Source organism: Perissodus microlepis, chromosome 3 (assembly GCF_051167445.1).
Source record: "Perissodus microlepis isolate ML-2025 ecotype Zambia chromosome 3, ASM5116744v1, whole genome shotgun sequence".
Lineage (NCBI taxonomy): Eukaryota > Metazoa > Chordata > Actinopteri > Cichliformes > Cichlidae > Perissodus > Perissodus microlepis.
The window spans coordinates 17,248,345-17,275,751 of NC_140463.1; the positions used below are offsets into that span (position 1 = coordinate 17,248,345).

At 41.4% G+C, this 27,407-nt stretch overlaps 3 protein-coding genes across 3 annotated transcripts in view; 2 read left to right on the forward strand and 1 right to left on the reverse strand.

Moving 5' to 3' along the window:
• LOC146390239 (endophilin-A1-like) overlaps positions 1–9,986 on the forward strand; it is a 58,453-nt gene extending 48,467 nt beyond the window's left edge. Inside the window, exon 9 of the mRNA XM_084923290.1 lies at positions 273–9,986. Coding sequence (XP_084779416.1) covers positions 273–469 — 197 coding nt within the window. The 3' untranslated portion in view covers positions 470–9,986. The remainder of the gene's footprint in view (positions 1–272) is intronic.
• Positions 9,987–11,160: 1,174 nt separating this feature from the next.
• LOC146390240 (acidic leucine-rich nuclear phosphoprotein 32 family member D-like) lies at positions 11,161–20,435 on the forward strand. The gene is made up of 7 exons (XM_084923291.1): positions 11,161–11,353; positions 15,993–16,142; positions 16,576–16,698; positions 17,130–17,316; positions 17,394–17,491; positions 18,711–18,777; positions 18,931–20,435. Exons 1-7 carry the CDS (start codon positions 11,300–11,302, stop codon positions 19,008–19,010), a joined length of 759 nt encoding a protein of 252 aa, XP_084779417.1. The 5' UTR covers positions 11,161–11,299; the 3' UTR covers positions 19,011–20,435.
• A 1,291-nt stretch (positions 20,436–21,726) lies between these two features.
• On the reverse strand, positions 21,727–27,407 carry coro2ab (coronin 2Ab). Its single transcript, XM_084923293.1, has 13 exons — positions 27,207–27,407; positions 26,985–27,101; positions 26,701–26,850; positions 26,190–26,390; positions 26,004–26,120; positions 25,531–25,635; positions 25,331–25,427; positions 23,903–24,018; positions 23,735–23,825; positions 23,486–23,640; positions 22,697–22,864; positions 22,548–22,616; positions 21,727–22,475 (listed from the first exon to the last, which is right to left on the reverse strand). Exons 1-13 carry the CDS (start codon positions 27,405–27,407, stop codon positions 22,410–22,412), a joined length of 1,653 nt encoding a protein of 550 aa, XP_084779419.1. The 3' UTR covers positions 21,727–22,409.

Sequence of the window (27,407 nt, forward strand, 5' to 3'; positions counted from 1 at the left end):
AAAGATTCCTGACTTTCTCTGGATTTTAGTTGTGCAGGATTTCAAAGTTAGTTAGAATGGTTTTCAGTTAACAGGTGAGCCTTGTCAAACCATTATGTTGATATCCAGCAAATTAGCCCCGTTCAATGCACAGCAAGAAATTCTTAAGTAAAACAAAATAGGCCCCCGTATGTAACAGTGTCATTAAGCTAAACCAAAACAAACCAGATAACCAAAAATGCCTCATAGAGAGTGAAACTGACTCGCTATGTTTTGCTTCTGTCCATTCACAGCCCCTATGGACCAGCCATGTTGTCGAGCGCTCTACGACTTTGAACCAGAGAATGAAGGTGAGCTGGGCTTCAAAGAGGGGGATGTCATCACCCTGACCAATCAGATCGATGACAACTGGTACGAGGGTATGATCAACGGCCAGTCGGGCTTCTTCCCCATCAATTATGTGGATATCCTGGTGCCGCTCCCTCATTAGGTCCTGTTACCAACCTTCCCCTTCCCCTCGACCAATCCAGACACCCAGAAAACAGCCTGTATTTGCATAAACAACAAACCACGCCCTCCTTCTACTTCTTCTTCTTCTGTGCTTCTGTGCGATTCTGCTTTCACAAAATGGACTGAAACGAGAGAGAAGCCCGAGATGGGATACATAAGATGCGGCAGTAGAACAGCGATTAGAGTAGAAGAAGAAAGGGAGAGGAGGATTATAGCGTGAGAGCTGCATAAGCAAGGGACTGAAAGAGATGAAAAGACAAAGAGATGATGTTCTTTTATAGCGCAGTGCTTGGCCGGGCAGCACAGAATACTGTGAGGTTATGGAGATTTGCGAATAAGGCACGGTGTATATGTACGTGCATGTATGTGTCTGTATGTGCGTTTTGACCTGTTCTTACTGTATTTATGATCAAGCCAGCACAAATTCCTGCTTGTCGGTTTAGCTGCCTGACAGCTTTTTTGTGAGACTGTCTTCTTTCTTCTTTTCTTGCTGTATTTCTCTAAAAGTAACTGTTCTTTCTACCTTAACTTGCCTTCTTGTGCTCTTTTTCATACCTAGATTTTTCAGAAACTGTCACAGTTTTACCAGCTGTCTATCTTTGTTACTTTCTCTTGTCTTGTTATTTTCTTTCATTGGGTAGCACTACCTTTTAGAAAGGCTCCATAGTCCAGATTGTAGACCATCAAAATAACAACCCAGAGCCACAGATCCATAGAGTTTACGATTTAGGTATATTTCAACCTCTTTCTAGCTCTTTTTGTAACACCCTCTGCCTTTGCTGACACTGCATAGCATTTAAATTCAGTGGCTGAATGCATGATCCAGCCAAAAAAAGATTGACTGTGTTGAAGTAAGCTTGGTCTTGCTAGAATGGAAAAGAGAACATTTATCCACTTGTTTTTAAACCCATTTATCTTGTAAAGTGGAACTTTTAGGAGGGTTTTGAGGCTTGAGGATCAAGAAACTCATTCAACACATCACTAAGCAGGAGTTCAAGTGATGAAAAGGAGAAGTTTGGGTTACTCTTTTTACCAAGCAGCACTGATTTGCCATCACAGCCACAGATGAATGTTATTGAACAGAGCCTTGTTTGTTTTTGTTTTTTATTTGATACATATTTGAACATTCCAGTATGCATAGTGAGAAAGAAGTTTGTTTGTTTTTTCCTTTCTATATACTGTGGTTTCCTTGTACTCTGTGGAGTAGGAGCTTGCTGATTTGTCTAAATATGTGGCTTTTGCATGCATGACTGTGTGTGGCTAGATGGCTTAAAAAACAGCAATTTTAGATTTCTTCAGATTTTCAATAACTGATGCTCAGAAACATAATTAAGTTTGGGAGGTGATACTCCCTTGCCAAAAGGCACGTCAGTAGGACATGTAGTAGCTGATGAACAGTTACAACTAGTGCTCCCAGCGTTAATCTCATTATGACATCTCATAATGACATTAATGCCATTTTAACGAGATTAACGCTGGGAGCACTAGTTACAACAATTAATATCTACCCAATAATCTGTCTGAGAAGTATCAGTAAAGTCTACTGTGAATGACCATGGCAGACCCGATGACATGAACGTGCTTTGCATCCTTTATTTACACACAAACACACAGAGATTCAGCTCTCCTGCTGCCAGCTCAACAATACCACAACAACTAACCATCACAGGACCCGTCGGCGGGGCATGATTGCAGATGCTGTGCAGGTGCATCTGCCTTCCTTGCATGGCACCGCAGGCCCCACCCCGCCACATACCCCCATCGCCCGACTGAGGCCGGGCAGACATCTGGCCGAACCTACTCCACCACCACGAGCGGGAGAGGGGATCAGCCCAGATCGTCGGTGCCCCTGGCCCCTGGCCAAGGGGTGTCAGTTCAGGTGGCCGCCCGCGTACCCAGCGGCGCCGGCGAAGCTGGTCCGGAGGTCAGCCGCGTGGCAGGTGGACGCGGCGCGGCTGGCACGGTCGTGAGCCCCAGCTAACAGGCGGCTGAGCAGATGTTCGGTGTACACCGGCCACTGGTTGGGGTGAGGCCGGTCTGGCGTGCACGTCCAATTGAGCAGGCTCCCCTGGCACAGGGACCTCCATCTCCTCGCGCGGCCCCTCCGTCGCCACCACCACCGCAGCTCCAGGCTGGAGCAGCCCCTCACGCGGCTCCTCCTCTGTTGTCACTGTCACCATCACCGCCGCTGCTCCCGGCTCGAGCAGCCCCTCACGCGGCCCCTCCGTCACCACCCCCGCTTCCGGCTGGCAGGGACCCTCACACGCCTCCTCCACCTCCAGCGATGGTGTAGCAAGTTCCTCCCATGCTGACCTCCAGCTCGGGCTGGGCAGGTGGGTGAGCTAGTGGTGGGCCCAGCAGTTGCTCCTCGTCCCTCCTCCGGAGAGCAGGAATGGGAGCCGGCCCCTGCCGGGCACAAGCTACTCCCACCCGAGGAGTGGGGAAGGGTGCGGTGACAGGCTGCGGACCGGCCACCCCAGAGGTGTCGGGGAGCGCCTGTGGGGGTGGCGGCGGTGTCGGGCAGGACCGGATTACCACCGCCAGATCCTTCATTCTCTGCAGGTTCTGCTCTGTCTGGTCCTGCAGCTCTTTCTGCTGCCGGCGACACACCGCCGCCTGCTCCCGCTGCATGGCTGCCAGCTCAGCCACCATTTGCACCATCTCCTCTCTCTGCTGGCCCAGCCCTGAGTCTGCCGAGCCTCCTGTCCTGGGTTTCGGCACCACTGTGAATGACCACAGCAGACCAGGTGACATGAACATGCTTTGCACCCTTTATTTACACACAAACACACAGAGCTGCAGCTCTCCCGCTGCCAGCTCAAAATTACCACAGCAACCAACCATCGCATGATCCGGCGCTATGCTTAAGTTGGCGGGTGTATCCACCTTCCGTGCACGGCACCGCAGGCAACGCCACATCTACGCTTTAATCTTTAGAGTGCTGTTAGGGGCCCGACTATTTTACATGATAATAGTTCCCACTAAACAAAGTATCTGAAATTCCTTGGTGAATATTTCAGAATCTTTCCAACTTTATTGTTATTTGGCAATGAAAAATTTCTAGTATTTTGGTCTCAAACACTAAAACTCTAACACTAGTTGCTAAGCTTTATATTGAAACAGTAAAGCAAGATCAAAACATTTTGCTGTCATGAAACCTGTTGTAATGCTAATACTAAATTCCAGATTCACATTGTTTATGTCAAAATCCCGATAGCTCAAATTGCTTACCAGGGAGAATATACTATATTTTTGCCTGGTCATGATACCAGTTGCCTGTTATAGCTGTGTTTAATGGCAGCTAACTGGGCCTACAAAGGTCAGTGCAGCTCAGATGTGCCATATTCACAATGGAAGTCATTCGCTAAACCATCTGCATTGAATAATATCTATAATGTAAAGTTGCACACAATGGAATTGATTCATAGCAATGTGGCAACCAGAGGCCATAAGAAGTCCGTGACATTCAGTGACTTCAAGCGACTATGGCCAAAGTAACCACTGGCAATGGGAAATGGATGGGACCCAAGATAAACTTTTCTCATCTTCCAGGTGAGCAACTGAAGTATATAACAATGAAGAGTGAAGTCTATTGAGTTTGGAAAGAAAAGCTTCTGGACTTTCATCTAAGAAGCTTCTTCAACTCTAAGAACTGAAGGAGCTTCTTGGATGAGAGGTGAAACATCATCAACAAACTTAAAGAAGTCCAGACGCTTTTCTTTACAAGCTCCTTAGACTGCAGTGACCTGGATGACTGAGGGCCAACAGACAATGAATAGTGAAGAATATCTGTATTGTCATATGACCTGATAGTGAATAACAATAGAAGGTAACCTAGGCAACCAGTGGCCGGAACACTCACCAGCAACCAGCTGTCAGCTTCAAAGTAATGCGTGATGACCAAAATTGCTGTTTGATGACCAAACTTTTTTTTAGGTTGCACTCAAGTTTTAGAATTTTGTCTGCCTTCTTGTTAATAGAATGATACATTTTGTCATATCAGAATGTTGTTAATGCCCTTAAACATCTCACTAAATTCAAGATTTACTCATTTATTTATTTTAACCCTACGATCGTGACATCTTTTTTGCTTCTGAACCTGTTGTCATAATCTCAGGCATAATTATACCATTCTTTAGCCAAATGCTTCAGATATCTCATTCTAGTTTTCTCTTAAACAGTTGGAATAGTTAAATGTTAGTAAGAACTCTGTGTTGGTGGTAGCTCCCTGCTGCAAACGCGATGTGTAGCATCTAGCAGGATGGCTACAATGCCAAAATGCTTCTCATTATTCTCAGTTTCTGGACAGATCTGCAGTATTGTTAAAAGCAGTGTAAAGGAGTCTACTTTGACAACGACCATATGAAAAAGGTTGATATTATTTACTGTTAAAGGTTCTCTGATAAAGCAACTGATTTATGTCTTTTAGGTTAGGTTATATAGAGATAGTGACAAAACTACGTTTGAAGGAAAATGGAAACCATACGTTTACATAAGAACATTAGTGGAACCAGGTGATAGCAGGAAAACATCATGTTTGAGGATAACACTTTAGTTGTTTTGTATATAAATGTATGACTTTTAAAGATCTGGACTCACAATTAGAGAGATGACTCAGTTTAAATAACTGAAACATTCTAGTAATATTAAGAGCTCTCTTCGAAATAGAGGACAGGACTACAAACCTATAATTACATGTGTTACTTGTTGAAATAGGCATCTAAGTGTAGTTCTGGGTTTATGGCAAATCAACTGATAAAGGAAAACAATAACACCTTGGTCATCTCTGCTTTGAATTCTAGTTGTAATTTACCAGTCACACATTTTTTAAAACGGACTGTTTGATACTTATTGTACAGAGTTTAAGAATAATTTTAAAAAAAAAATCTTAGGGTTCTAGGGTTTTCTATCTGAGCATTATTTAGGAACCAGCAGGAATCTGTGCTAGCACGGCTGATGCTAATGTGCCAGAAGTGGCTAACCAGCTAGCCTTTAGCTTAACATTCCTGTACTCGTGCTTTGTTGATGCAGTGTTGAGCAGAATACGTTAGAGTATTTAGTGCCTGATTACTGAATACCTCATCTTAAATGTAACATATAGGCTATTGAAAACAACAGAGAAATATAACATATTCCGAATTTTTCTAGAATACTCCGCCAGAAGAGCGGCTTTCATCTTAAACAGGTTATACTACAGTCTTTTTTTCCTATTACTTACAGACCATTAACATATATGATCATTTTATACTACTAAAATCAACATACTAAGATCTATTAGCAGGTTAATGGTTTACATGTATAACATGGACCATATTAAAATATATAAAATCTTTACGGTTTCTACCAAACTTTAGGCAAAATGACGGGTTTGATTGTCTGCTTGTTAAGTAATCAGGTATTAAACCCTGTTTCCAGGTATCAAAGCTCAAGACAGGATCACAGTTTTTCATACTAAGCAATCCAAAACATGCAGTAACACACTGATTATTATTCATGTGTAGTGGATAGTGTCATCTCTGACTTCTAGGCTGATGTTTTATCTGTGTCCAGTGTTTTCTGTCTTCCATATGAAGTTTATATCTGCCAGCAGCGCATCCTCTTACATTTTTATTGAGAACAATTTAAGCCGCATCCTACATCCTCATCCCTGTGCTGATGTGTTGATATTAGCCTACCTATTGCTCTGTAGCCAGCTACAAAGGAGAAGATCATTATGTCAACTAACCCAACTTCAGTGACCCTCTATATGTTACTGCTAGTTTACATAGCAGTCTTCATTTGCATCTAGAGTTACAGAAGTGCTGTATGTTTATAGTTTTTCAGAAAGACATCAGTAAAAACATGGTATACAGTCTTTAAATGACAACTATCTCAGTGACTAAAGTCAGCTTACTGCTAACTCTGCCAAACCCCATAGATCACTGTTTTAATGGATGCCTGGATAATAAATTATAACACCTGGAAAACACCACACTGATAATTTTATCGGAATCTGGACCTTAAAAAACAAAAAAACAAAAAAAAAAACAGTGTTCAGAAAGGACATTTGGACCTGGAGATGGCTGATGAGGTTAGGCTTAAAAAGCAGATATAAAAAATCATGACCATTATAATTATATTTACAATCTTATTGCCTTCTCTTGCTAAAGTCTAATGATTAATCAGTGCATGACACATACCAGAGAAAGTGTATGCCACCTAAAATGGCACAGATACTTAAGAAGTGTGACAGAGGCAAGACAGAAAACAACAAAAACAAAATGCTTTAGTTGAGATATTTGTCAAGATAAAATATTTGATAGAAGTTTGATTGAAGGACGGGAAAACCTAAAGCTACTATACAATCCTTTTGAATAGTAATAATAATAGTAAAAAAGGAAAAGTACTGGTTCAGACTAAACAGTATCTTCTATAAACTGTCAATAATACTGAATATAAAGGCAATAAGTTCTGATGGAACAATAAAATTTAAGGTTTCATCAAAGGAAGAGGTATCTACCCATCTACCCATCTATCTATCTATCTATCTGTGAAAGAGCTAAGACATCTCTTCCATTGCCAAAGCACATTCGTGAAAACAACAATACAATCATCAAATAAAACTTTATAATAATCTCTTTCCAGTCTTCAATTTTTTTTTCTGCCATATACCTGCTTTTGCATAAATGTTACAGGTTTTTGTAAAAGACGGAGGTTTGGTTGGTGCAAACATATGTTCAGTGTTTTCTTTTTACTTTATTCTGTCGGTAAGTTCTCTGTCTGAAAACCTGATTTTTCTGAGTCTGCCTGTCGAATGTGTGTGAGCTGCATGCAACTGGACCGCTTCACGTCTGCTTTTTGAGATGGATTTTTTAAAAGACAAAACATTCAAAAAGGGAGAAAGAGAAGGGGGAGATGTTCGTCCTGCTGGCTTTTGTCTTGCAGTGCAGTGAACCTAGGTTAACTCTGCTACTCTTCTGTTTTTTGTTGTTCAGTTATTGTACTCTTTGACCTGTTGAAAATTCATATGGCACTCTTCTTCAACTTACAAAGTGCTTTAAGACTTTTTTTTATTTCTTTGAATGATGTTTTTATTTTTTGCTTTTTTTGTTTTACTTCCACTGCAATTTGCCCTCTATGGCGACATGTATTCTAACCTCAATGAGGGACTTGTACAGTGTTACCCTCCATTTCCCCTGTTCACCTTGGTAAGAGTCAGACCTAGGCCACATTACCTACCTAAAGTCAGTTTCACCTCTCCAGTTGAGAGATCAGTCATGACACTCCAAACAAAAGCTGCAGGTCTCCAGTCTTTCCTCAGAGGTACAGCTGTTCTGAAAGGAGAAACACCGTCATTGTTTGGGGCTAAACTTGAGAAGCACCAGCTGGCAGATTCTAATATACTTTACATTTGGACTTCTGCTAAAAAAAAAAATCCTTTTACATTAATTATGTATTAATAAGCAGGTTAATAACCTAAAAGAAAAGCATTTGCGAAATTGTATAAGTATTATTGGTGTCTTGTGATAACTGGTTGGAGAAATTACGGGCTTAATTATTTTCTTGCTAATAGTAGCTTTAGAAGATTTAGGGGCTTCTCATAGCTGATGGTTTCCACCAGTGTACAGCAACAATGAACTAAAAAAATATGTTGTATAATTTAACAGTAAGATACAATAGTTAACATCACCTCCCACTTCATTATGGACATCTGTTTAACCTCTTGTTAACCATATATAAAATCAACCAATCACATGACAGCAACTCAGTGCCTTTATGCACTATGACTATGAATACTTAGATAATGCTGAGGGAAGAAACAATATTCACATAGCTTTGAATGTGGCATTGTTGCCACACAGGGATCTCCAGGGTTTTTAAAAATGGTCCAAAAAAAGAGAAAATATCCAGTCAGTGGCAGTTCCCTGAGTGAAAATGTCTTGTTAAGGTCAAAGGTTGGAGCTGATAGGAAGGCAACAGTAACAGTAACACTGTGCCATTCCTTTCAGCTAAGAGCGGGAGACCGAGATAGCAATTCACATAAGCTCACCAAAATTGGACAATAGAAGAGGGAAAAACATTTCCTGATCTGATCAGTCTCAATATCCGCTGTGATATTCAGACAATAGGATCAGAATTTGACATAAACAAAGCATCTTGCCTTGTATTAACAGTTTAGGCTGGTGATAGAGTGATATGGTGTGGGATATTTTTTTGGCAAAGTTTGAGCTCTTTCTACTAGGTGAGCATCATTTAATGTGACTGCTTACCTGAGTATTGATGCTGACTGTCTTCTGATGGGTGATCAGAGTTCATTGTATTCAAATGGTTCCCCACAGTCACCAGATCTCAATTTAATAGAGCATCTTGGGTGGAAGACGAGAGTCACATCATGGGGGCGTAGCTGACAAATCTGCAACAACTGTGCGATGCTTTCTTTTTATATGCACCGAAATAAATGAGGAATGTTCACAGAACCTCGTTGAATCTATGCCATGAAGAATTAATACAGCTCTCAAGGCAAAGGTGGGTCCAAGCCAGTAGTAGCAAAGTGTACTTAATAAAGTGACCAGTGAGCATATATACTCTCTGTGCCTCAGAATTAGTGTTGGAGTGATGTGAAACCCCTGAAGCTACAGCCAGTTATCTCGGAGAAATAAAGAATTGATTGTCTTGCTTGGCTCAAAGACGGCAGCATACGCCAATAAACTGGGCTTGATTGATCTAACTACTTGATTGATCAACAGGTTAGGATTTGAGGTGTAGAGTGTCCACTTGCAAAAAAAAATTAATGTAAGCTACTTTCCTTTGTGCACCAAGGATGACAGTATATTTAAATAAAAATTGGTGTTTTATTTTTAACTCAAGCTGTTTTTTGCTTTTTTGAGGCTCCACCTGTGAGGTTTAACTCAAGCAGAAGGATTTCTCCCAAGGGAGCGGGTCTGCCTCTGAGAGCTGACCTGCTTCAAAGAAACATTTGCAAAACTAAATCTAATCTCTGCACCATGATTTTTGGGGTGTAATAATGTGGCCGGGGTCTGAACTGTGGCTGTGTTACATAATCATACTTTATGCCTTGTGGCTGTATGAAATGGCCCTATGACTTTGGAACCTGCTGTCCTCTGGTGAGCTACTTGTGTGTATGTTAATATACACACACCTTGTTGGTATTTATTTATTTATATATGTATTGTATGTATTGATTTGGTTATTTATTAATTTATTTATTCCTGTGTCCTATTTAATGGTTAGGCACCTGTGACATATTTGACGGTCGTCAATACATTGGTGTATGGTGTTGAGTATGGGAGGGGTGGTGATTGGGGGGAGGATGAAGGGGTATTATGGGGGGGTTGGGGGTGGGGTTGGTCAATGGAAAAAATCTAGCTGTGATACTAACTCTAACTGTTGCTCTCCTCGTATTGGACAATGATATAATCTAAGACCACTGTATGTATAACTGCTTGTCGTGAAGATGAACTACAATGTAATGACAATAAAGATTAACACTATGATGACACGGTGCAAACAAGGCTCCAATCTGTTCTTCACAATGAGTCGATAAACGGAGGGATCAGACAAAGAGCTACAGCACCACTGACTGCACAAAAGTGGAACTGCATCAACAACCAGCAATGATTGCTAGTTTTAAAATCCTTCCTGTAATTTCATATTGGAAATGTTTCGGTTTGAGTCTATAGCACATAATTTGCAGGTCAAAGAAAAAAATGAATTCATGAGCCAACAGTTTTAATCTGCATTTTAATCACATTTTCTCAAAATTACTGTTAATATATTATGTTGTAAGTTAAAAATGATAACCAGAATGATACATTAAGCTACAACAACGATGATAATAATAATAATAATAATAATAATAATAATAATTAAGTAAAGGCTATAGTGTGTAGTGAAAATGTCATAAAGTCGTAGTGAAAGTGAATTATCTCACATGCCAGACATTTTTTGCTAGTGATAAGCAATTCTTCATTATCGTTTATATTAATGTGGAAATAAATGAGATATGATTTTTCTTTTAGAGTTAAGTTACTGCACGTGGTCGACTTTTTATATCTGTGTAATGATTCCAAATGACAGTATAGTGGCGCTGTAGAGTATTGTTTCCCTACTGCTGCAGTTTCCCTCGATTTACAAATCAATATCTGATATGTTCAAGACCACCTCAGAAACTCGAAATTTACATACTCAAGCTCAAAACTATCTATATCACAGGAAAATTGGTGAATTTATAAAGCATCTAGTAAGGTTTAAGGAATCCAGCAGTCTTGAATCCGTTTTATTATCACTGTTTAAAAATACTGTCCGCAATTAAATGTTTTGGCCTATTTGTATTAATTTTTAGTCATTTTCTGTGCGAAGGCTAAATATCTGATTTATAACTCAGGCATTCAATGCACCAAACGGCTTGACCCACTTTTCCACATGCGCCACTGGAGCGTTCCGAGCATGCGTCAAGCTAAAGCGAGTACACTAGAACCTAAAGGAGGTTTCGTGTGTTCCCGCTAAATGAGATGAAACGTAGAACTCTCACACGCGCTGGATAATCTCATAAGTGCATATACGTGGATGAATTATAGAGTGCATGGCCTGAATGTAAAGTGTGCGAACCTCTGGGCGGAATAAGCCCTGTTTCTACTTCCGCTATACCCACATAACCACAACTTTATTTTGAAAGCCGTTCCCGGAAATGACGAGTATCTATTGTGGCTAGCTTCACTCCGGTTCCGCGTGTTGATGCTGAAGAGAGGACGAGAGAGAAAACAAGCTTTCCATAACGTAAAGAACCAAAGCCAGGCAAAACCGGAGGAAAATGGACATGAAGAAGAGGGTCTCCTTAGAGTTGAGGCACCGGTCGCCCTCGGAGGTGAGTCTCTCGGGTTGTGTGCTTCTTTATTGGAATTGATCTGCTGTAGACCGGCAGGAGGAGGGGTGGCGAGCACATGGCAGCGTGTCTACAGCTTGAGGGGGAAAAAGTGATAAAAAAGCATATCTAAAAAAAGCTAAAGTTTAGATCTAAGCTAACACAAAGTCTGCGAAATTCTTGAATTAGCTGCTTCCCTTCAACTAAGTAGCTGTTATTGCCGCTCGCAAACAGCGCAGTCACGCAGTTGTTTACCACGTTGTTTTCATTTTATGCCCACGCATTTCTCGTTTTATTCATGTTACTGATGCTCTTGAAAGTTATTAAAATTTAAATGAAAATCCCCACGCATGAAAATTAACTTAAAACCGCCTGCTTATCGGGAAATAAAAATATAATCGACGTCTTTCGGGCCTGGCTAATTCTAGAATTTCATTTATTTCGAAGTCGATAGATGGCATTTTAATTCTAAAAAACCCCATTGCGTATTAACATTTTATTTACTTGTTAATATTTTGTTAAAAATATTTTTCTGCAACTCACCGAGTCACTTTTTAAAAATAACTGTTTACGCGAGCGCGGTTCCAGAGATTAGTCGGATCCAGCGAGCGTAAACGCGCTAAGGGCGCGTAGCCAGCGGCGTGCTAGCGCTACTTTTATAAAGTGGCTGAATCGTTGTGGCCCGAATTTACGAAACTCGTTTACTCATATCATTTCTCATAGAACCACCGTAATGAGAGACATTTTCCTCCGCAGTACCTTATCATTTTGGGGCGATAAGTGAGGGCTCCGCGGAGCGGAGAGGCTGGTAATAACACGCAGCTAGCAACAGAGCTAACTAGCAGCGTCACGTGTTGCTATGAGTTTACAAACAGAGCCTCGGTCGGGCCCCGTTCCAACATGAAACCGCACAGGCGTCCTCTGTAGGATCCTAGTTTGTTTTTCTTTTGGAAACAACTGAAAATGACGAGATTTACAACAAATAAACTGATATACACCTAAAGTGTTTTGGTGGTTTTTGAAAATAACATATTGTATGTAATGCTGTTGTATTTCAAACATTACAAAAGGTTTAAATACTGAGGGCAATGTATGTACAGGTAATCTCTGAGCTCAATGCTCAGGTATTAGGCAGTGTCTCTCTCTCTTTCTTATTTTTTTCTCTCCTTTTGGCTGTCCCCAATCTCCCTACTGTGGCCATTTCAGAAGTTTTTGAACCAATAAAAATCATGGAAAGCTACTCTTGGAGTTGGTGTAATGTTTAATTGGGCTAATGTGGTTGGAGTGATGGGTTCAAGAGTGAAAGGGAATGTTTACTAGATTGTCGTGAGAACTGCTGCAATGTATGGTTTAAAGATGGTGGCACGGTCAAAAAGACAGTAGGCAGAGCTGAAGATGTTAAGCTTTCTGTTTTGAGTGAGCAGGGTAGGACAAAATTAGAAATGAGAACACAAGAGGGACAGTTCGGTTTGCACGGTTTGGGAGACAAAGTTGGAAAGCCAGTTGGAGGCTGAGATGGTTTGGTCATGTGCAGAGGAGCAATGGTGGATCTACTGGACAAAGGGTGATAAACATGGAGCTGGCAGGCAGGAGGAAAGGAGGAAGACCACAGAGGAGGATGCAAAGTATAGGGTGATCAGTTATCAAGTTATTCCAGATTTCCAGCTGAAGCAAAATTCAGGTATGAGGTGGACACTTTAAGGTTTTGCTGTGGTGCCCACTAAAGGCAGCGCTCAGAGAAAGGAAAAAAAATGTTGAAGTTTTGTCCACATTATTCAAATGAGTGAAAATTATTAACTGATGATGCTTTTTGTACATTTTAAATCTGGCTGAAAATAAATGTCACTACTACGCCAGGAATACTAGCACATTAATTAATTAAGCCATTGCATATTTTTAATACAGATTACTATTTAATAGTAAAAAGCTGCCATATGTTATTGCCCCCTGGTGGTGACTAAAAATACTGCATCTTATAGACTGAAGCTTCATCCATCTTTTATGGTGTCTGTGGGTATGCAGTGTTTTTCGAACTCTGTTTTAGGTACATATAGACTGAAAAACTGATTGAATGAATCATCAGTTTGAGGTGAAGGGACGTCTTTTTTTTATTTTTTTTTGCTTGTTTTCCACATGACCCCCAAGTACTGCAAGCCAGTAAATGGGTAAATTGTGTCAGCTTAACATTCTGCAAAAGTCCTCCTGTTTATACGTAGGGGATTATTGGGTTTTATTACAAGGGAGGCGCTGTGATCATACAATGAAACACCGACATGTTTCAACGAAAACGCCGTGGAAACTCCCGTGTTCTCGCACTGCTTCTGTGGGTAACCACGCTTTCTATTTGAAGTCACCTTACCCGTTAGGCAGTGCTCACTACAAGGAAAATGAATTAGTCACATTGACCTCGCTATTTAATCAAACCATCAAGTGAGTCATTTGAGGTTACAGATTTGTTTCATGTCACCAGCCGACAACGAGATTACAGCGGCAGCTCGACTGATTTTGCAGATTCTTCATCCACATGTAAACGCAGAAGTGGAGTTTCTGAAGAACTTCAACTTGGAAGAGTTTCGGTGATCTAAAAAGTTGTTTACATGTGAACGAAGGATCAAAACACACAGGGGAAAAAACAAAACATAAACTAGGGCTGGGCAATATGGCCTAAAATCCATATCAAGATATAATTTAAAGCAGCGGTCCCCAACCCCCGGGCCTCGGCCCGGTACCGGTCCGTGAGTCGTTTGGTACCGGGCCGCGAGAGTTGAGGCTCAGTGTGAAATGTATGGTTTTCAGGGTTTTTATCGGTTTTCAGTGTTATTTTGTTATCGTTTTTATCGTTAACTCTGTTTTCCTGGGTCTTTTCACGTGTGTTATGAATAAATCTTCTCTTTTTTTGGTACCGGTACTAGTTTTATTTTGTTGTATTTATCCGCGACACCTTAAAGGCCGGTCCGTGAAAATATTGTCGGACATAAACCGGTCCGTGGCGCAAAAAAGGTTGGGGACCGCTGATTTAAAGCATGTGCGGTAACGATATATATCGCAATACGTTCTTTTCTTCTGTATAACGTATTTTACACACTATAAGGCACACTTAAAATCCTTTAATTTTGTCAAAAATCAACAGTGTGGCTTGTGTATGAATTCTGGTTGTGCTCACTGACCTCGAACCGATTTTATGTGGTACATGGCACTCAGAAATCTGTCAAAAATGTTTTAGTACCACTTTGGTAAGCTACGAAGCCGCACCACTTGATGGATTGTTGGAGCATTACGGCTGCTGTAGTCAGGAGCCTCGCGGAGTAATCTGGGTCCTAAACTCCATCTGGTTCAGGTCCCAAAATCAAACGAACACTGCAGCATCACTGAGAGTTAAAAACGGTCTAAATTCTTTCATCTGTAATAAAATCATCAGCGTTGCTGCTTTATCGGGTGTAACAATTAAGTTTTACATCCAGGCATCCATGAAAACAGAATTTATTAAATTTAACGGAGTTAGAAGTTAGCAGGAAGTTAGCTCGCTAGTTTCCACCTAAACACGATATAGCATGTTCTGACTGAGATTTCTAAACAAATTAAAAAGTACAGCTCTGCTACCACTTCCAACATAAATGAAGACAGAAAACTAAACAGCAGTGACTTTTGTAGGGTTACTGAAGTCGGGCTAGCTGGTATATAATGATGTGCTACGTGATCACTAGCAAAACAGCCACGTTAGTATAACATTAGCACAGTGAAGCTGAAGGATGAACGTTAACTTTTTTCCACTTGATAAAAGTTAACATGAGGGTTTCTAGTGGTTGGGGACAAATGCAATCGCATGGCAGGATGCTATAAACAGACCAAACTTCAGTCAGGAGAACAACTGAGATTATTCATCCACAATACGAGGTTAGTCATTAATATACTGCAACAACATGAGAATAGAGCAGCTGTGATGGAATACAGCATTAATGAATCAATGGTAGGGAAGTGGAGGAAGCACAGTTTTTGCCCATATTCCAAAAGTGCTTCGTCTCTTTGCTTTTACTGTCGCCCGCCATAATTTGCAGATGATGTTGTTTGCAGCCACTGCCATGCTTTCGACCAAAACAGGCGCAGCTTGATGACACCATCAACATGCGCGGTAGAGCGGAATAGTCAAAATCTCTAACGCTGGCCAAATTTATATAGTTTCTACCGTATACCGTTTATACCGGCCACCCCTAACATAAACCCTATGAATACCTGCGTATGTGTGGAAGCACAACTGCAGATTATTATAATGAAGTTTTTATTTTTGCACAAACAACAAAGTAAGCAGAGAGGAAAAGCTCAACTAGATTAAACATAAAAGAGCACACAGTGTATTCAAAAAAACGATGTTTTATTATTTTTTTTATTACAACATGCTGTTACTGTATCAACCATCACGCAAAAATTGAAAATGATATGTTGAAAACTGGAGGCTAAACATGAAACATTCAGGGTTAAAAGTGGCGAAGAGTCACAGAGTCAAACTGTAACCAGTTTTAATGTGTCACTCTTCTCACATGCTGCTTAAAATAGAAATAGTGTTTACAGTTATCCACTCTTTCACCCGGTTGGCGACTTTGAGCCATGCTGGATTAACGGCGCGCTGTCCCTTCTCTCCCCTCAGGTCCAGGAGCTGGTCCTGGATAACTGTCGCTCGAGCGAAGGAAAGATTGAGGGAATCACAGAAGAGTTCTCGAATCTGGAACTGCTCAGCCTCATCAACGTCGGCCTGACCAGCGTCGCAGACATCCCAAAGCTGGCCAAACTCAAAAAGGTGAGAGGGCCTGCAGAGCGTCAGGAAACCAGATGTTCATGTAAATGTTTGAAGAAGGTGCAGATGTTCAGCTTTGCAGAGCTTTCAGTTCCTTTTCCAGCACGTTTTCTCTTTGTTGTTTCTGAAAGGTGATTCAAATTTGATTGTTTGGTTTGTTATTGGTGAATTTCTCAGTTACGTAGCCTGTGGACAGCTGCCTCTGGTATACTTTGCTTGCTTTTTGGTGCAGCAGAGGGTTGAGAAGCTTTGTGTTTGGCTTCAACTGTCACACAGTTTGATGGCTTTTTGTGTCTTTCTTTTTGTCCTGTCAGCACTCTAAAAGTAAAAGACACTAATGATGTAATAATATAAAGCTGCGATATCACCAGGTTTTTAAAAAATATATATATTTCTGTTTGATTTTTTGATTCACAGCTTTTCTTTGTCTCTGCAGTTGGAGCTCAGTGACAACAGGATATCGGGTGGTCTGGAGGTCCTGGCAGAGCGGCTGGTGAACCTAACGCACCTTAACCTCAGTGGGAACAAGTTCAAAGACATCAGCACCCTGGAGCCGCTGGTGGGTGGAGTCTACATTGTTATTTAAAAAAGAAGTGACAGATCACTGCTGTGTGCCTTTGTATGTGAATAGATTGTAACCATCAGTAAATCATATAACAGCATGAAATACACACACAAACACATTTATATATGTATATATAAACAAACGGTTTATATAGTAACAGCCAACATGGACGACAGTCAGCAGCTCTGTTATCCTTATACTGACATGTAGGTATACAATATATGTGCTGGTCTCAGGTGTCCATAATGCAGTTTCAGCTTGTAGTGACATAATAGTGCACAAGAGCTGTGGGTCGTCAGTATTATGTCCAAAGCAAACTTGCACAGTGTGCTGTAGCCAAACGAGGGCAGCACTTTGTACTTCTTCATTAGTTCTTTGAAAATGTTTTCAGAAAACTGATCGGATGTCCGTCTTTGTCCCTCCAGAAAAAGCTGCCCCAGCTGAAGAGTCTCGACCTGTTTAACTGCGAGGTGACAAACCTGGCCGACTACAGGGAGTCCATCTTCAAGCTGCTCCCCCAGCTCACCTACCTGGACGGCTACGACATCGACGACTGCGAGGCCTCCGACTCCGAGGGCGAGGGAGACGGCGTCGACGATGAGGACGAAGAAGGTGAAGGTTTGATTTCTAGAAAGCTGAGAGAAAATTAAAGCGACAGTAATATTAAGATAGTTCTTTTTATTTTGCAGAGGGCGAGTCAGAGGACTTTGAGGAAGAGGAAGAGGAGGATGAAGAAGACGTAGTGGCTGAGGAGGACGACGAAGACGACGACAGCGGTGATGATGAGGTGAGTTTGGAGTTAAATCAGTAACATTTACATAGAAATGCTGAAGAACGATGAAAGGAGGGAAAATGAGATGCGATGTGTCTTCTGTTTATCTGTGACGTATTTGCTCGTCTGTCCTCCACATGCTGTCTAAAACCACTTTCATCACAGCATCACAGTCAAATGCTCTCTGTCCTGTGAATTTGGTGCATTAAGACTACAATAAGATGGAGTCAGTCTGCAATTTAATGAGGTTAAGTTGGCATTTACATGTTACAGTTCGTGATGAATCTCTGAAAAGTCCAGCCAGAACCTCAGAAATGTAACCAGAATGCAACCAGTTAAGTGCCATACTGCACAGAGACGTGTTGCATTCAGGGACACAAGAGTTGCTCAGTGTTTGCAGCATGTTGGGAATCTGTCTGCATATATAAATAATTAATTGTAAACTCCTCGACAAAGTGACTGCAGGCACACTGGGATTGGTTGGAGGCAGGTTGGCTCCCACCAGGAGACCCGTGCAGTTGTGTAAACACCCATATGGATAATTTATAATACAACAGCTCTGTTTGTTTATAGGTACACACATGTGCTTTCATGTAGTCCTCCAAAACCCGACAGGTGTCTGTAGATTAAACACAGATTGCTTGGAAAGGAACAGGGAAGCTTGTGGTGCGCTTGATGAGTCAGGAGAGGGTCTCCTTAATTCTTGTTCACGAAAATTAAAAATCGTCATGTTTGATAACAAGAAAGGAAACTGGCTACACTTAAAAACAATACGGCGACAAAACACGTACACAAAGTCTGACGAAAAGCTGTATGCCAAGCACAGTTTGCTATAACAACCCCACACACTATAGGTGGTTCCAGTAAAAGCAACGAAAGGCGGGATTTGTTTGGTTCTTAGCAAAGTAAAACCATTCAGGCGTCACTAGTAAAACATCATCATGCTTTTTCTCATGTTCATGAGTAGAGGCTGGTCAGTGTTCTGCGCATGGCCGAGTCGGTCAAAAATACACAGCTTTTGCAGTACAGTTTAAATGTTCACAGTTTACGTTCAGTAAACAGTAGTAAAACTTTGATTGTTAGCTTGTGGTACATTAGTCTGCTCTGACTTTCCGAGCGGGGTAATCCGAGTTGAGGGAGCGTTCCACAACACATTTCCAACTGGGAACTCGGACTTTCCGACTGATTCAGAAGAGGCACTGTGAGTTTGCATCAGCAGTCTTTGTCCCTGCAGGACGGAGAGGTGAACGGAGATGTGGACAGCGAGGAAGAAGACGATGATGAAGATGAGGAGGAGGATGGTGAGTAAACCTGTATTTTTCCTCACTATTACTTCTCTTTGTTTTGAGGAACACTCATTTATATCCGATGGTGTCTGTTGAGTTGGTTCAGTCAGGTGTAGCCAAGTAGTAACTAATCAGCCAAATAAAAGACTCCCATTGTTCTTCCTGCAGATGAGGACTCGTCTCCAGCCAAAGGAGAAAAGAGGAAGAGGGACCCCGAGGACGAGGATGATGATGACGATGATGAATGAGGGCCTGCAGAGACCCCTCCCTGGCCCCCGCAAACCCTGCTGACCTCTTATCCACCCTCAGTCTAAATGTCTCATCCCTGCTGCCAATTCTTCCCCCTCTGCCTCCTCCCACTTTCACTCTGGGCCACGTCCCATTTCTGAAACTGGTCTCCTCGCTTGTCGCCTGCCTCTAGCAGAGCAATTGTCATCCGTTATTGTCTAAAACGCCTCATTAATTATTTGTTTTGCTTTTTTTTTTTTTTTTTTTTTTTTTTTTTTTTTTTTTTTTTTTATAAATACTTTCATTTCCACAAGTTGAGCCAAATTTTTTTCCCATTGTCATCAACAACTTACAGCCTCCATTTAGTCCTCTGTTTTTGCCGCAGTGTTATTCTTTTGGTTTAATGGCAGCACGTTTATTTTTTGTGAACTCAGGAAAGAAGAAAACACTTTAACAGAAAAGTATCTGTTTTCTCGTCCCACCATCAACTGTATAAAAGAGTTTGTTTAGCTATTAAAATAAGAAGCTGCAGAGAGATTCTCACATTTTTAGAAGCTGGAACCAGAGGATGTTTCGCCTTCTTCTTTGGAAACCTGCAAATCTTCCATCAGAATATACAGCTCGACAATTTTTTGTTTGTTTGTTTATTTGTTTGTTTGTTTTTTCACAGTTTACATTTAAAATGGGGGGGGGGGGGAAACAACCTAAACTTGTGCTAACAGGAAAGAAACCATCTGAACTCTAAATTCCAACTCTTGTTTGTGGGCAGTAAATGCATCACCAGTCTGGAAAAGCTCAAAAAAACAAAACATCGCAGACTTTCCGTCAGTTTTCCTCTTCCTCCTGAGAATAAATGTCTCTCGTTAACTTTTTTTTCCATTGCATGTGGGCGTGGTTTATTTTATTTTTTTACAAGACAATAAAAACATGAGGAGTTAATAAATGAATTAATGAAATTTGAACCCAACCCCATTTCCTTATTTTTCCCCTGATGTCATCGGTCTGTGATGTAGCTCGTCGCTCTGATGACATCATTGTGTTAAAGCCAATCTTAAAAAAAACAAAAAAAAGCTACCCACCCTCCTCCTCCTCCCTCTTCCTGTTGCCAAGGCCAAACCTGCTCAGGGCAAACCGTGTTGTCTTTTTTTGCCAACAGAGCTTTTTAAAAGAAATATTTTTTCAGAGGAATTTGTTTTTGTTTAATTTTTGTATGGTTGTCTGGGGAAACGCTCTGCCTCTTTCCTCCCCCCTCTCCCTCTTTCTGCCTCCTTTAGTTTCTGTCTCCTCAGTAGAGAGCTCCAGATGATCCTTCAAGCTCACACTGACTAGTCGAGGTTGTTTTCTTTTTGTTTTGGTTTTTTTGTGTTTTACTTTCTGTAAGTTAAATGAAAGCAAACAAAAAATACATACAAAAAGGACTTTGTAAATAAAATCTTAACATTTTGCTCCTGGCTCTCTTGTCCTCGTCTCCCCCCGTCTCGTTTGGTCTTTTAAAGCCAGCGCTGCTCACAGTCAGTAGCGGTTTTTGACATGGGTGACATGGGCAGTTGCCCAGGGCGGCATCATGAGAGCGCATATTGGGAAGGCATATGGCATAGGCACCGCTCGATTTTCTATCGGCCACTTGCTGGAAGGGCGCCCTCCGTATGCGAGGTGCATCTGCTGCTTGGGGCAGCATCTAATAACCAACCCGCACTAATATAACAGCACTAATATATATATATATACAGATCACTCAATTCTACATATTAGAATTGAGGGATCTGTATAACAGGATTAACAGAGGTTAGGTGCTTTTTGGGAATCTCAGTCTCACTGAACGTGCTCCTGTGACTAGCCAGCATGTCATGGAGTGGGTGGGAGGTATTATCCATGATTGTCCTTATCTTGAACAACATCTGCCTCTCAGACACCACCCTAACGGAGTCCAGCTCCATCCCCACAACATTACTGGCCTCGTGGATCAGTTTAGTCTGTTGGCATCTGTGACCCTCAACCTGCTGCCCCAGCATGCAACAGTATAGAGGATAGCACTGACCACAACAGGGATACAACAAGATAACATTAATTAGTACGGATAGTGAAAACTTCTGTTTACGTTTGTTAGCCACTTGGCTATGATAGTAAACAGTAGACACTGATGTAGCTTACTGAATTTTTTGGCCGATGTTTAGCACAATTGCAGTTGTGCTGCCATATAGTATTACACAGTGGACCAACTGGTTCTGTGACAAGAACCCCACAGGCTGAAATGCAGAGCAAAACCATAACAGAGCCGCCCCATGTTCTTCTATAGATCAGATTCATGACTCCATCAGATCTGTTTTCGCTGATTTTTCAGTCCAGTTCTGATTTTTGTCCCTCAGCCTTTTCTCATCTTTGATGTTCTGTGTCAGGTCTGTGCTGGATTTTAAAATATTTATTTCTGCAAGCTGATGTGACATCACAGATCAATCAACTTTAAATATGAAACACGATTAAGTCAGAAAACTGCAGTTCCTCTAATGGCCACTGGAGTGAGTCACTCATCACAAACTTTAAAGCAGAAACAAGCACATTTACAGCCTGGTGCGAAACATTTTTGGTCTTCATAACTAAATTTCCGGCACACGGGAGCTGTGTGTGTGCTGATCTGGAACATAACATTGCATAATGTAATTACCTGACTAATGATATGGCTCTATGTGTGTTGCAGACCACCCAAAACGAATAGTGCTTCAGTTTTGTTGAGGGAAACACTCATATTTTATTGGTCTTACATTCATTTTAATGCGTATTCAATGAAACACCAGGACTGAGGCTTCAAAGAGTCCAGAAACCCTGGGTGACTACATCAAACATTTTCATGCAGTCCAGTTCCAAACTTCATTCAACATTTTTTGCACACTCACTGTGTTTTTCATGAGTTTTGCGATTTATGCATTTTAGCTCTTTTGGCCTACCAAAACAGCAAGGTCATGTATCTTACCCTTGAAGTTAGTTTGCAAACTGCTAACAAGAAGATCTGCTGTGTCCTTCTGCCCCTTCCATTGTTTCCAACCTGCTTGCACCAGTAAAAGTCACTAGAGCAGGTGGTGTGTGTCTGCTGCCTGACATCACTGAGCCTTGCATGTGGTCATAATTACACTTAGCTCCATAAGTATTTGGACAGCTTTAATTCAAGAGGTTTAAGAAATTTGCATTTTTGCATCCCATCATCTCAGACGCAGGGTTTCTTATATTCGATGGTGACCATTGTGTTTCAGGTAGTTTGTGAAGTATGGAGGAAAATAGTCTCTGCTCCCAAATAAACCATTTTCAGGAATTTTAGGAAAACAAGAGTTGTGGCTTCAACTACAAAGTCCAGTCTGTGGAGGATAACTCCGCTGTCTGTGGGTCATGCTGTCTCTGTAAGCCCCTCCTACACAGCAGGGTCTGAATCAGAAGGTCGCTCTCATGTTCTTTCTGGTGTTTTTGATATCCTGCTCCAGCTGAGCAATTTTCATCTGCAGAACGTGAAAACACAAAAATATAGTATCTGACAAGAACTTCTGATAACGTACTGTTTGTGAACTCACGTCTTTCTGATGGAGCTCCTCCTTCAGGCCTCTGATCTCATCCTGCTGCTTGTAAAATGCCTGGAGTAGCTGAAACAGAAAAAACTAGGACTGAGTTTGTGTGCAAGAGAAGGAGACACTCTTCTGAAGTGTTTTATTATTTATCCAACCTCACTCTCGGTCATTGGTGGTGGTCTCTCGGCAGGCTCGCAGCAGTGCGGGGTGCAGCAGTATGTCCACAGTGGGTCCTGGGTCTCGTCTGGCTGCCACCCCGACAGATCGCTCAGATCTATGGGATATTTGGCATCCTGATAGGACAGCTGCTCCTCCAGAAAAACCTCAACAGAGAACAGCAACAAAAGTATCAGAGAACTACTCTCCAAAAAAGGATCAGGTCTCAGGTCAGTTTTGAAGGATGTGACGGTTACTGTAGCAAAACATATTTCCTAGTTTGTCTAAAGGAAACAAGTTTCTAAAAAGAGTACAGTGGCATGAAAAAGTGTTTCCCCTCTTTCCCAGTTTCCTGTTTTTTGTAGGTTTGTCACATTTAAATGTTTCAGATCATCAAACAAATTTAAATATTAGGCAAACATAACAGAAGTAATCACAAAATGCCGTTTCTATATGAAGGTGTTTATTATTAAAGGGAAAAAATCCAAACCTACATGGCCCTGTGTGAAAAGGTGATTGCCCCCTAAACCTAATAACCTGTTGGGCCATACTTAGCAGCAACAACACCAATCAAGTATTTACAATAACTGGTGATCTTTACAGATATTTTTACAGCCTTTTACTGTTACAAATTTAAGTGTGAAAAAACATACTAAAAAACAGGAAACAAGATAGGGACCAAGCACTTTTTCACACAACTGTATACCACTTTAAAATCAAGAAAAGGCACCCCAGATTGGTATATTTTACCCTGCAATGTCAGGTAAAATAACCAGATCACACATTACCTCCTCTATAAAGTCTTGGCCTATCTCTGTCACTGCAGCCGGGCTGCTCTGAAACCTGAGGGAGCTAAGCTGCCTCACCAGCCCCTTCTCAGCTGGGGTTTCTGGGTAAGGGTTGGGTACTCGAGTGTCTGGCTTCAGGGACATCAGCACTGGGCCTGGTGAGGAAATGTAAGAGATCAGTGATAAACTGAATGATCTATAGAGAGTAAATATTTTTAGTGTACCTGATGACCCAGCTAGGTTACAGACCTCTGTTGACCCCCAACAGCCACTCCTGAGCGGTCATGGCTGCCTGGTTTCCAGCTGTCATCGGGTACAGATCCTCTTGAAAAATTCCTGACTGGAAGGAACAAGAAAAAAACTGGACCAATACTTCTTGTACTCTGATTATACTCAAGATAAGTACATCATCCCAACCTCTTTGCGTGGTACGATCATGGACAGCGGTTCGACCAGGTCTTTGATGGCAATCAGGCGATAAAACCGGAAAATCTCACAGGCGGTCACATCTAGGCCACGCTTTGGCATCACCCCTGGAGTGAGTCAGACGTCAAAACACATTTTAGTCCTGTGTCATAAAGTATTGTGGATATTCTAAAAGTGGCACTAAACTCTTTGCCTTTTTCTATCATTACAACATGAAAGTCTAGACTTTAAAGAATGACAACATCAATATTTAAAGGTTGGTGAGAGGGTGGTGGAGCAAGGCATGGGTTTTTCAGGCAGAAGACTGGTCCTGCATAGAATGCCTTAACAGTCTTGCAACCAGACATAAGACAGTTTGAGAAATGTAGGATGACCAACAGGCATGAAAAGACGACGATTGACCAACATTTGTTGAGTTGTTGGGGCAGAAGCTTGATTCTTGGTGTCTTCCAGCTGTTAACATGACCGCAGGATGTAGCATTGAAACAGTGAAGGAAATTATCCATCAAAGTCGACATTTAAGTCAAGTTTGTTAGATCAGCATCAAAGTGCCTGTGAATGAACTTAGACAAGCTTTCTTAAAATTGTGTCGGTACCTTGAAATGAGTATAGGTATAGATGATGAGTTGGATACAAAGTTTTAGGTTTGTTAAAAACTGCAACCAAATCACTGTTACATTCACTTCAAGAGGATCACAATGCTCTATGATTTTTTCATATCCAATCAAAGAACCAATATCCTTGAATATCTGATAGTTATAATAACAAAATGGAACCAATTTAATGTTTGTGAGAGAGTAAAAGAGACAAGCATGTTTGATCTGCTTTGATGATTTACCCAAGTTTGACTCAAACAGCATTTTGGGTAAAAATCCAAAGGGTCATGTCACCATGTGATTAGATGTCTGGTCAGAAGAAGTCATGGAAACTCAAAACTCTCCTATTTACCTACATTTTGATACCAGGCTCACCTGATTCCCAATTGTCATAGTATGAAGCCAGAATTTGCGTGACTTCATGATAAGTTGGAAAAGGAGGAATATCTATCGATTCGCTGATTTTCTTCCACTTATCTGAGTTTGGGTCGCTGTGGGAGTAGACTTAGAAGGGTCTTTGGCCCCGTCTTGTTCTGGTTCTACCTGATGAGCAGGTCTTACTCCAGGGTCTCCGCCCAGTTGGGCATGCCCAGGGTTCAACATGGAGGAGCAGCTGTTCTACTCTTTATGTTTGAGCTCCTCACCTTAGCTCTTAGGGAGAGTCGACCTACTCTTTTATTTTATGACATTTTATGACTTTCTTCTTTTGGTCATTACCCAGATTTCATGACTGTAGGTGAGAGCTGGAACAAAGCTGGACTGGCAGCTGTATAAATGATGTCATTTACTAGCTAACACACTTATGGGTGTGTGTTGGTCTCACCAAGTCCTTTTTGTGGGAGCAGGGACCTGTACTCAGTCAGGTAGCTGATGTAAGGTTTTTCAGCACTTAGCTCATAGTACCGGATGTTTCCATCACCCTACAAGCATAAATACAACATATACAGTGGTGCTAAACCTCCTTGATGATGGTTACTCAAATTTAACGGCACATTTTGCCATAAGCAGTTTATGTTTTTTGACCTTTCCAGCCAGATACAACATGTGTGTGTCTGGGTCATAAAACGGGAAGAGTACTCCAGCAGACCCATCCAGATCTTCTTCATATAAGGGTTCAGATAAGTCATCCTGCATGAAAACACATATGGGAATAAATGCAGAGCAAATTGTAAAGGGAAAAAAAAAATCAAGTTAAAATATGCAAAAGTTGCTCAATTGAGATATACAGTTATATAATTAATTCTCCAGTGAGATTCTCTTAAATCATTTCACAAGAAAGCAGTTTTTATTATCAGCTGTTTAATTTTATATATTTATTATATATTTATTTGTTTTTGTCTATGTGCCTCATTTTCAGCAATCTCTTTTTTAATCATGTCTTACGACCCAAGTATTCTTACTCCTAGAAAATGCTGGTAATTGGATTCAGGTTTAAGAACAAGCACAGCTTAGATTAAGTTTCAGATTACATTTGAAGGGAAAAAAAACTATCTTACAGGGTCCCACAGGACGATCTGCCGGTGGTTCCAAGATGAGCTGCCAGTGGACAGAAGCAACTTCAACCCCCCGATGTATAAAACTTTGTTGGCCTTGTGTGAGTTACTGCTTGATACCTGCAGAAGTATCAGTTACCTTCCTGGCAATTTTCTGTCAGGACTCGCATTCAGATACAATAATCATACCTGTAAAATCTTTCCTGTCCGAGGGTCCAGGACTCGAACGTGTCTGTCTTTGGATGTGACTGCCAGCCTGCTGCCATCACTGTTGAAGCTGACTGAAAGCAGCAGTGCCTCAGATGGGTAGCGGTGGTGGATGGGCATCAGCACCACCCGAACTGGATACCTGATAACTGCACCAGCCTGGGATACATCCCAGAGAAGGACCTGGAGCAGTAAGTGAGACAAATTCATGTCTGTTTTGCAGCCTAAATGCACTGGAATTACTGATTGTAGAGTGTAGCTCTTTAACATTTGGTTCTCTTGTGTTGATACTTTCTTTACTGGTTCAATCCTGTAAGGTGTCTATTATAGAAAACGTTTTATGCCAACCATTGGCTTTTTCTCTAAGATTTCTGTGCATTATGTTCATAAGATATATTGAAGGAAGTTGAATACAACACAAAAGCAAAGACGGTTTCTTTTAACAAAAATGCGGTACTCATTTAAGCCAGAATGTTATATGATTGGCACTGACCTTGTAGTCATAGGCAGCACTTAGCAGAAGGTTCTCAGCAGTTGGATGCCACTCAATTAGCCCCACTCTTCTGGAGTGACCAATCAGGGTTTTCCTGGCCTTGGTGAGGTTCTGTTGGACTCCACAGACTGGGATATCCCAGATCTTCACCTGAATACATGCACAGGACCAAAGTGTATGTGCTGTAGACTAAACGTTATATAATTCCCAATAATTTAACCCCATCCTTATCCTAAACCTAATTCCAAAGTTAATCCTAGTTAGTCGTTAACTAACTGCCATACAGTGCAGTCCTCTGAGCATGAGGCGATGCAGTAATCATCGAATGGATTCCACTTGACGTCCAGGACTCTGCCGCTGTGGCCACACACCCTCGGATGCTGAGGATCTACTCTGCCTGTCTGAGAGAGAGAACATGAAACTATTTTTAAACTTTAGGTTTCCCCATTTTTTTAATCCTTTATTATGTTAATTCAGAGGAAATTAAATTAAAAAGGTCTATGTACATGATGGATGGGCAGGACTAAAAAGGACCCGCCTCCCGCGCACTCAGTCACCACAGCGATGAAGCAGGGATTGGCTGAGCAGTAGTGGTTGTCATGGACACTACGCGTGATTGGCACCCCACCGTAGCTGTGCTCCTTGGTGGCAGACTTTCCAAAAATGTGACGAAACTTTGAGCAGCGAAAGGATGATCGCCATGACAT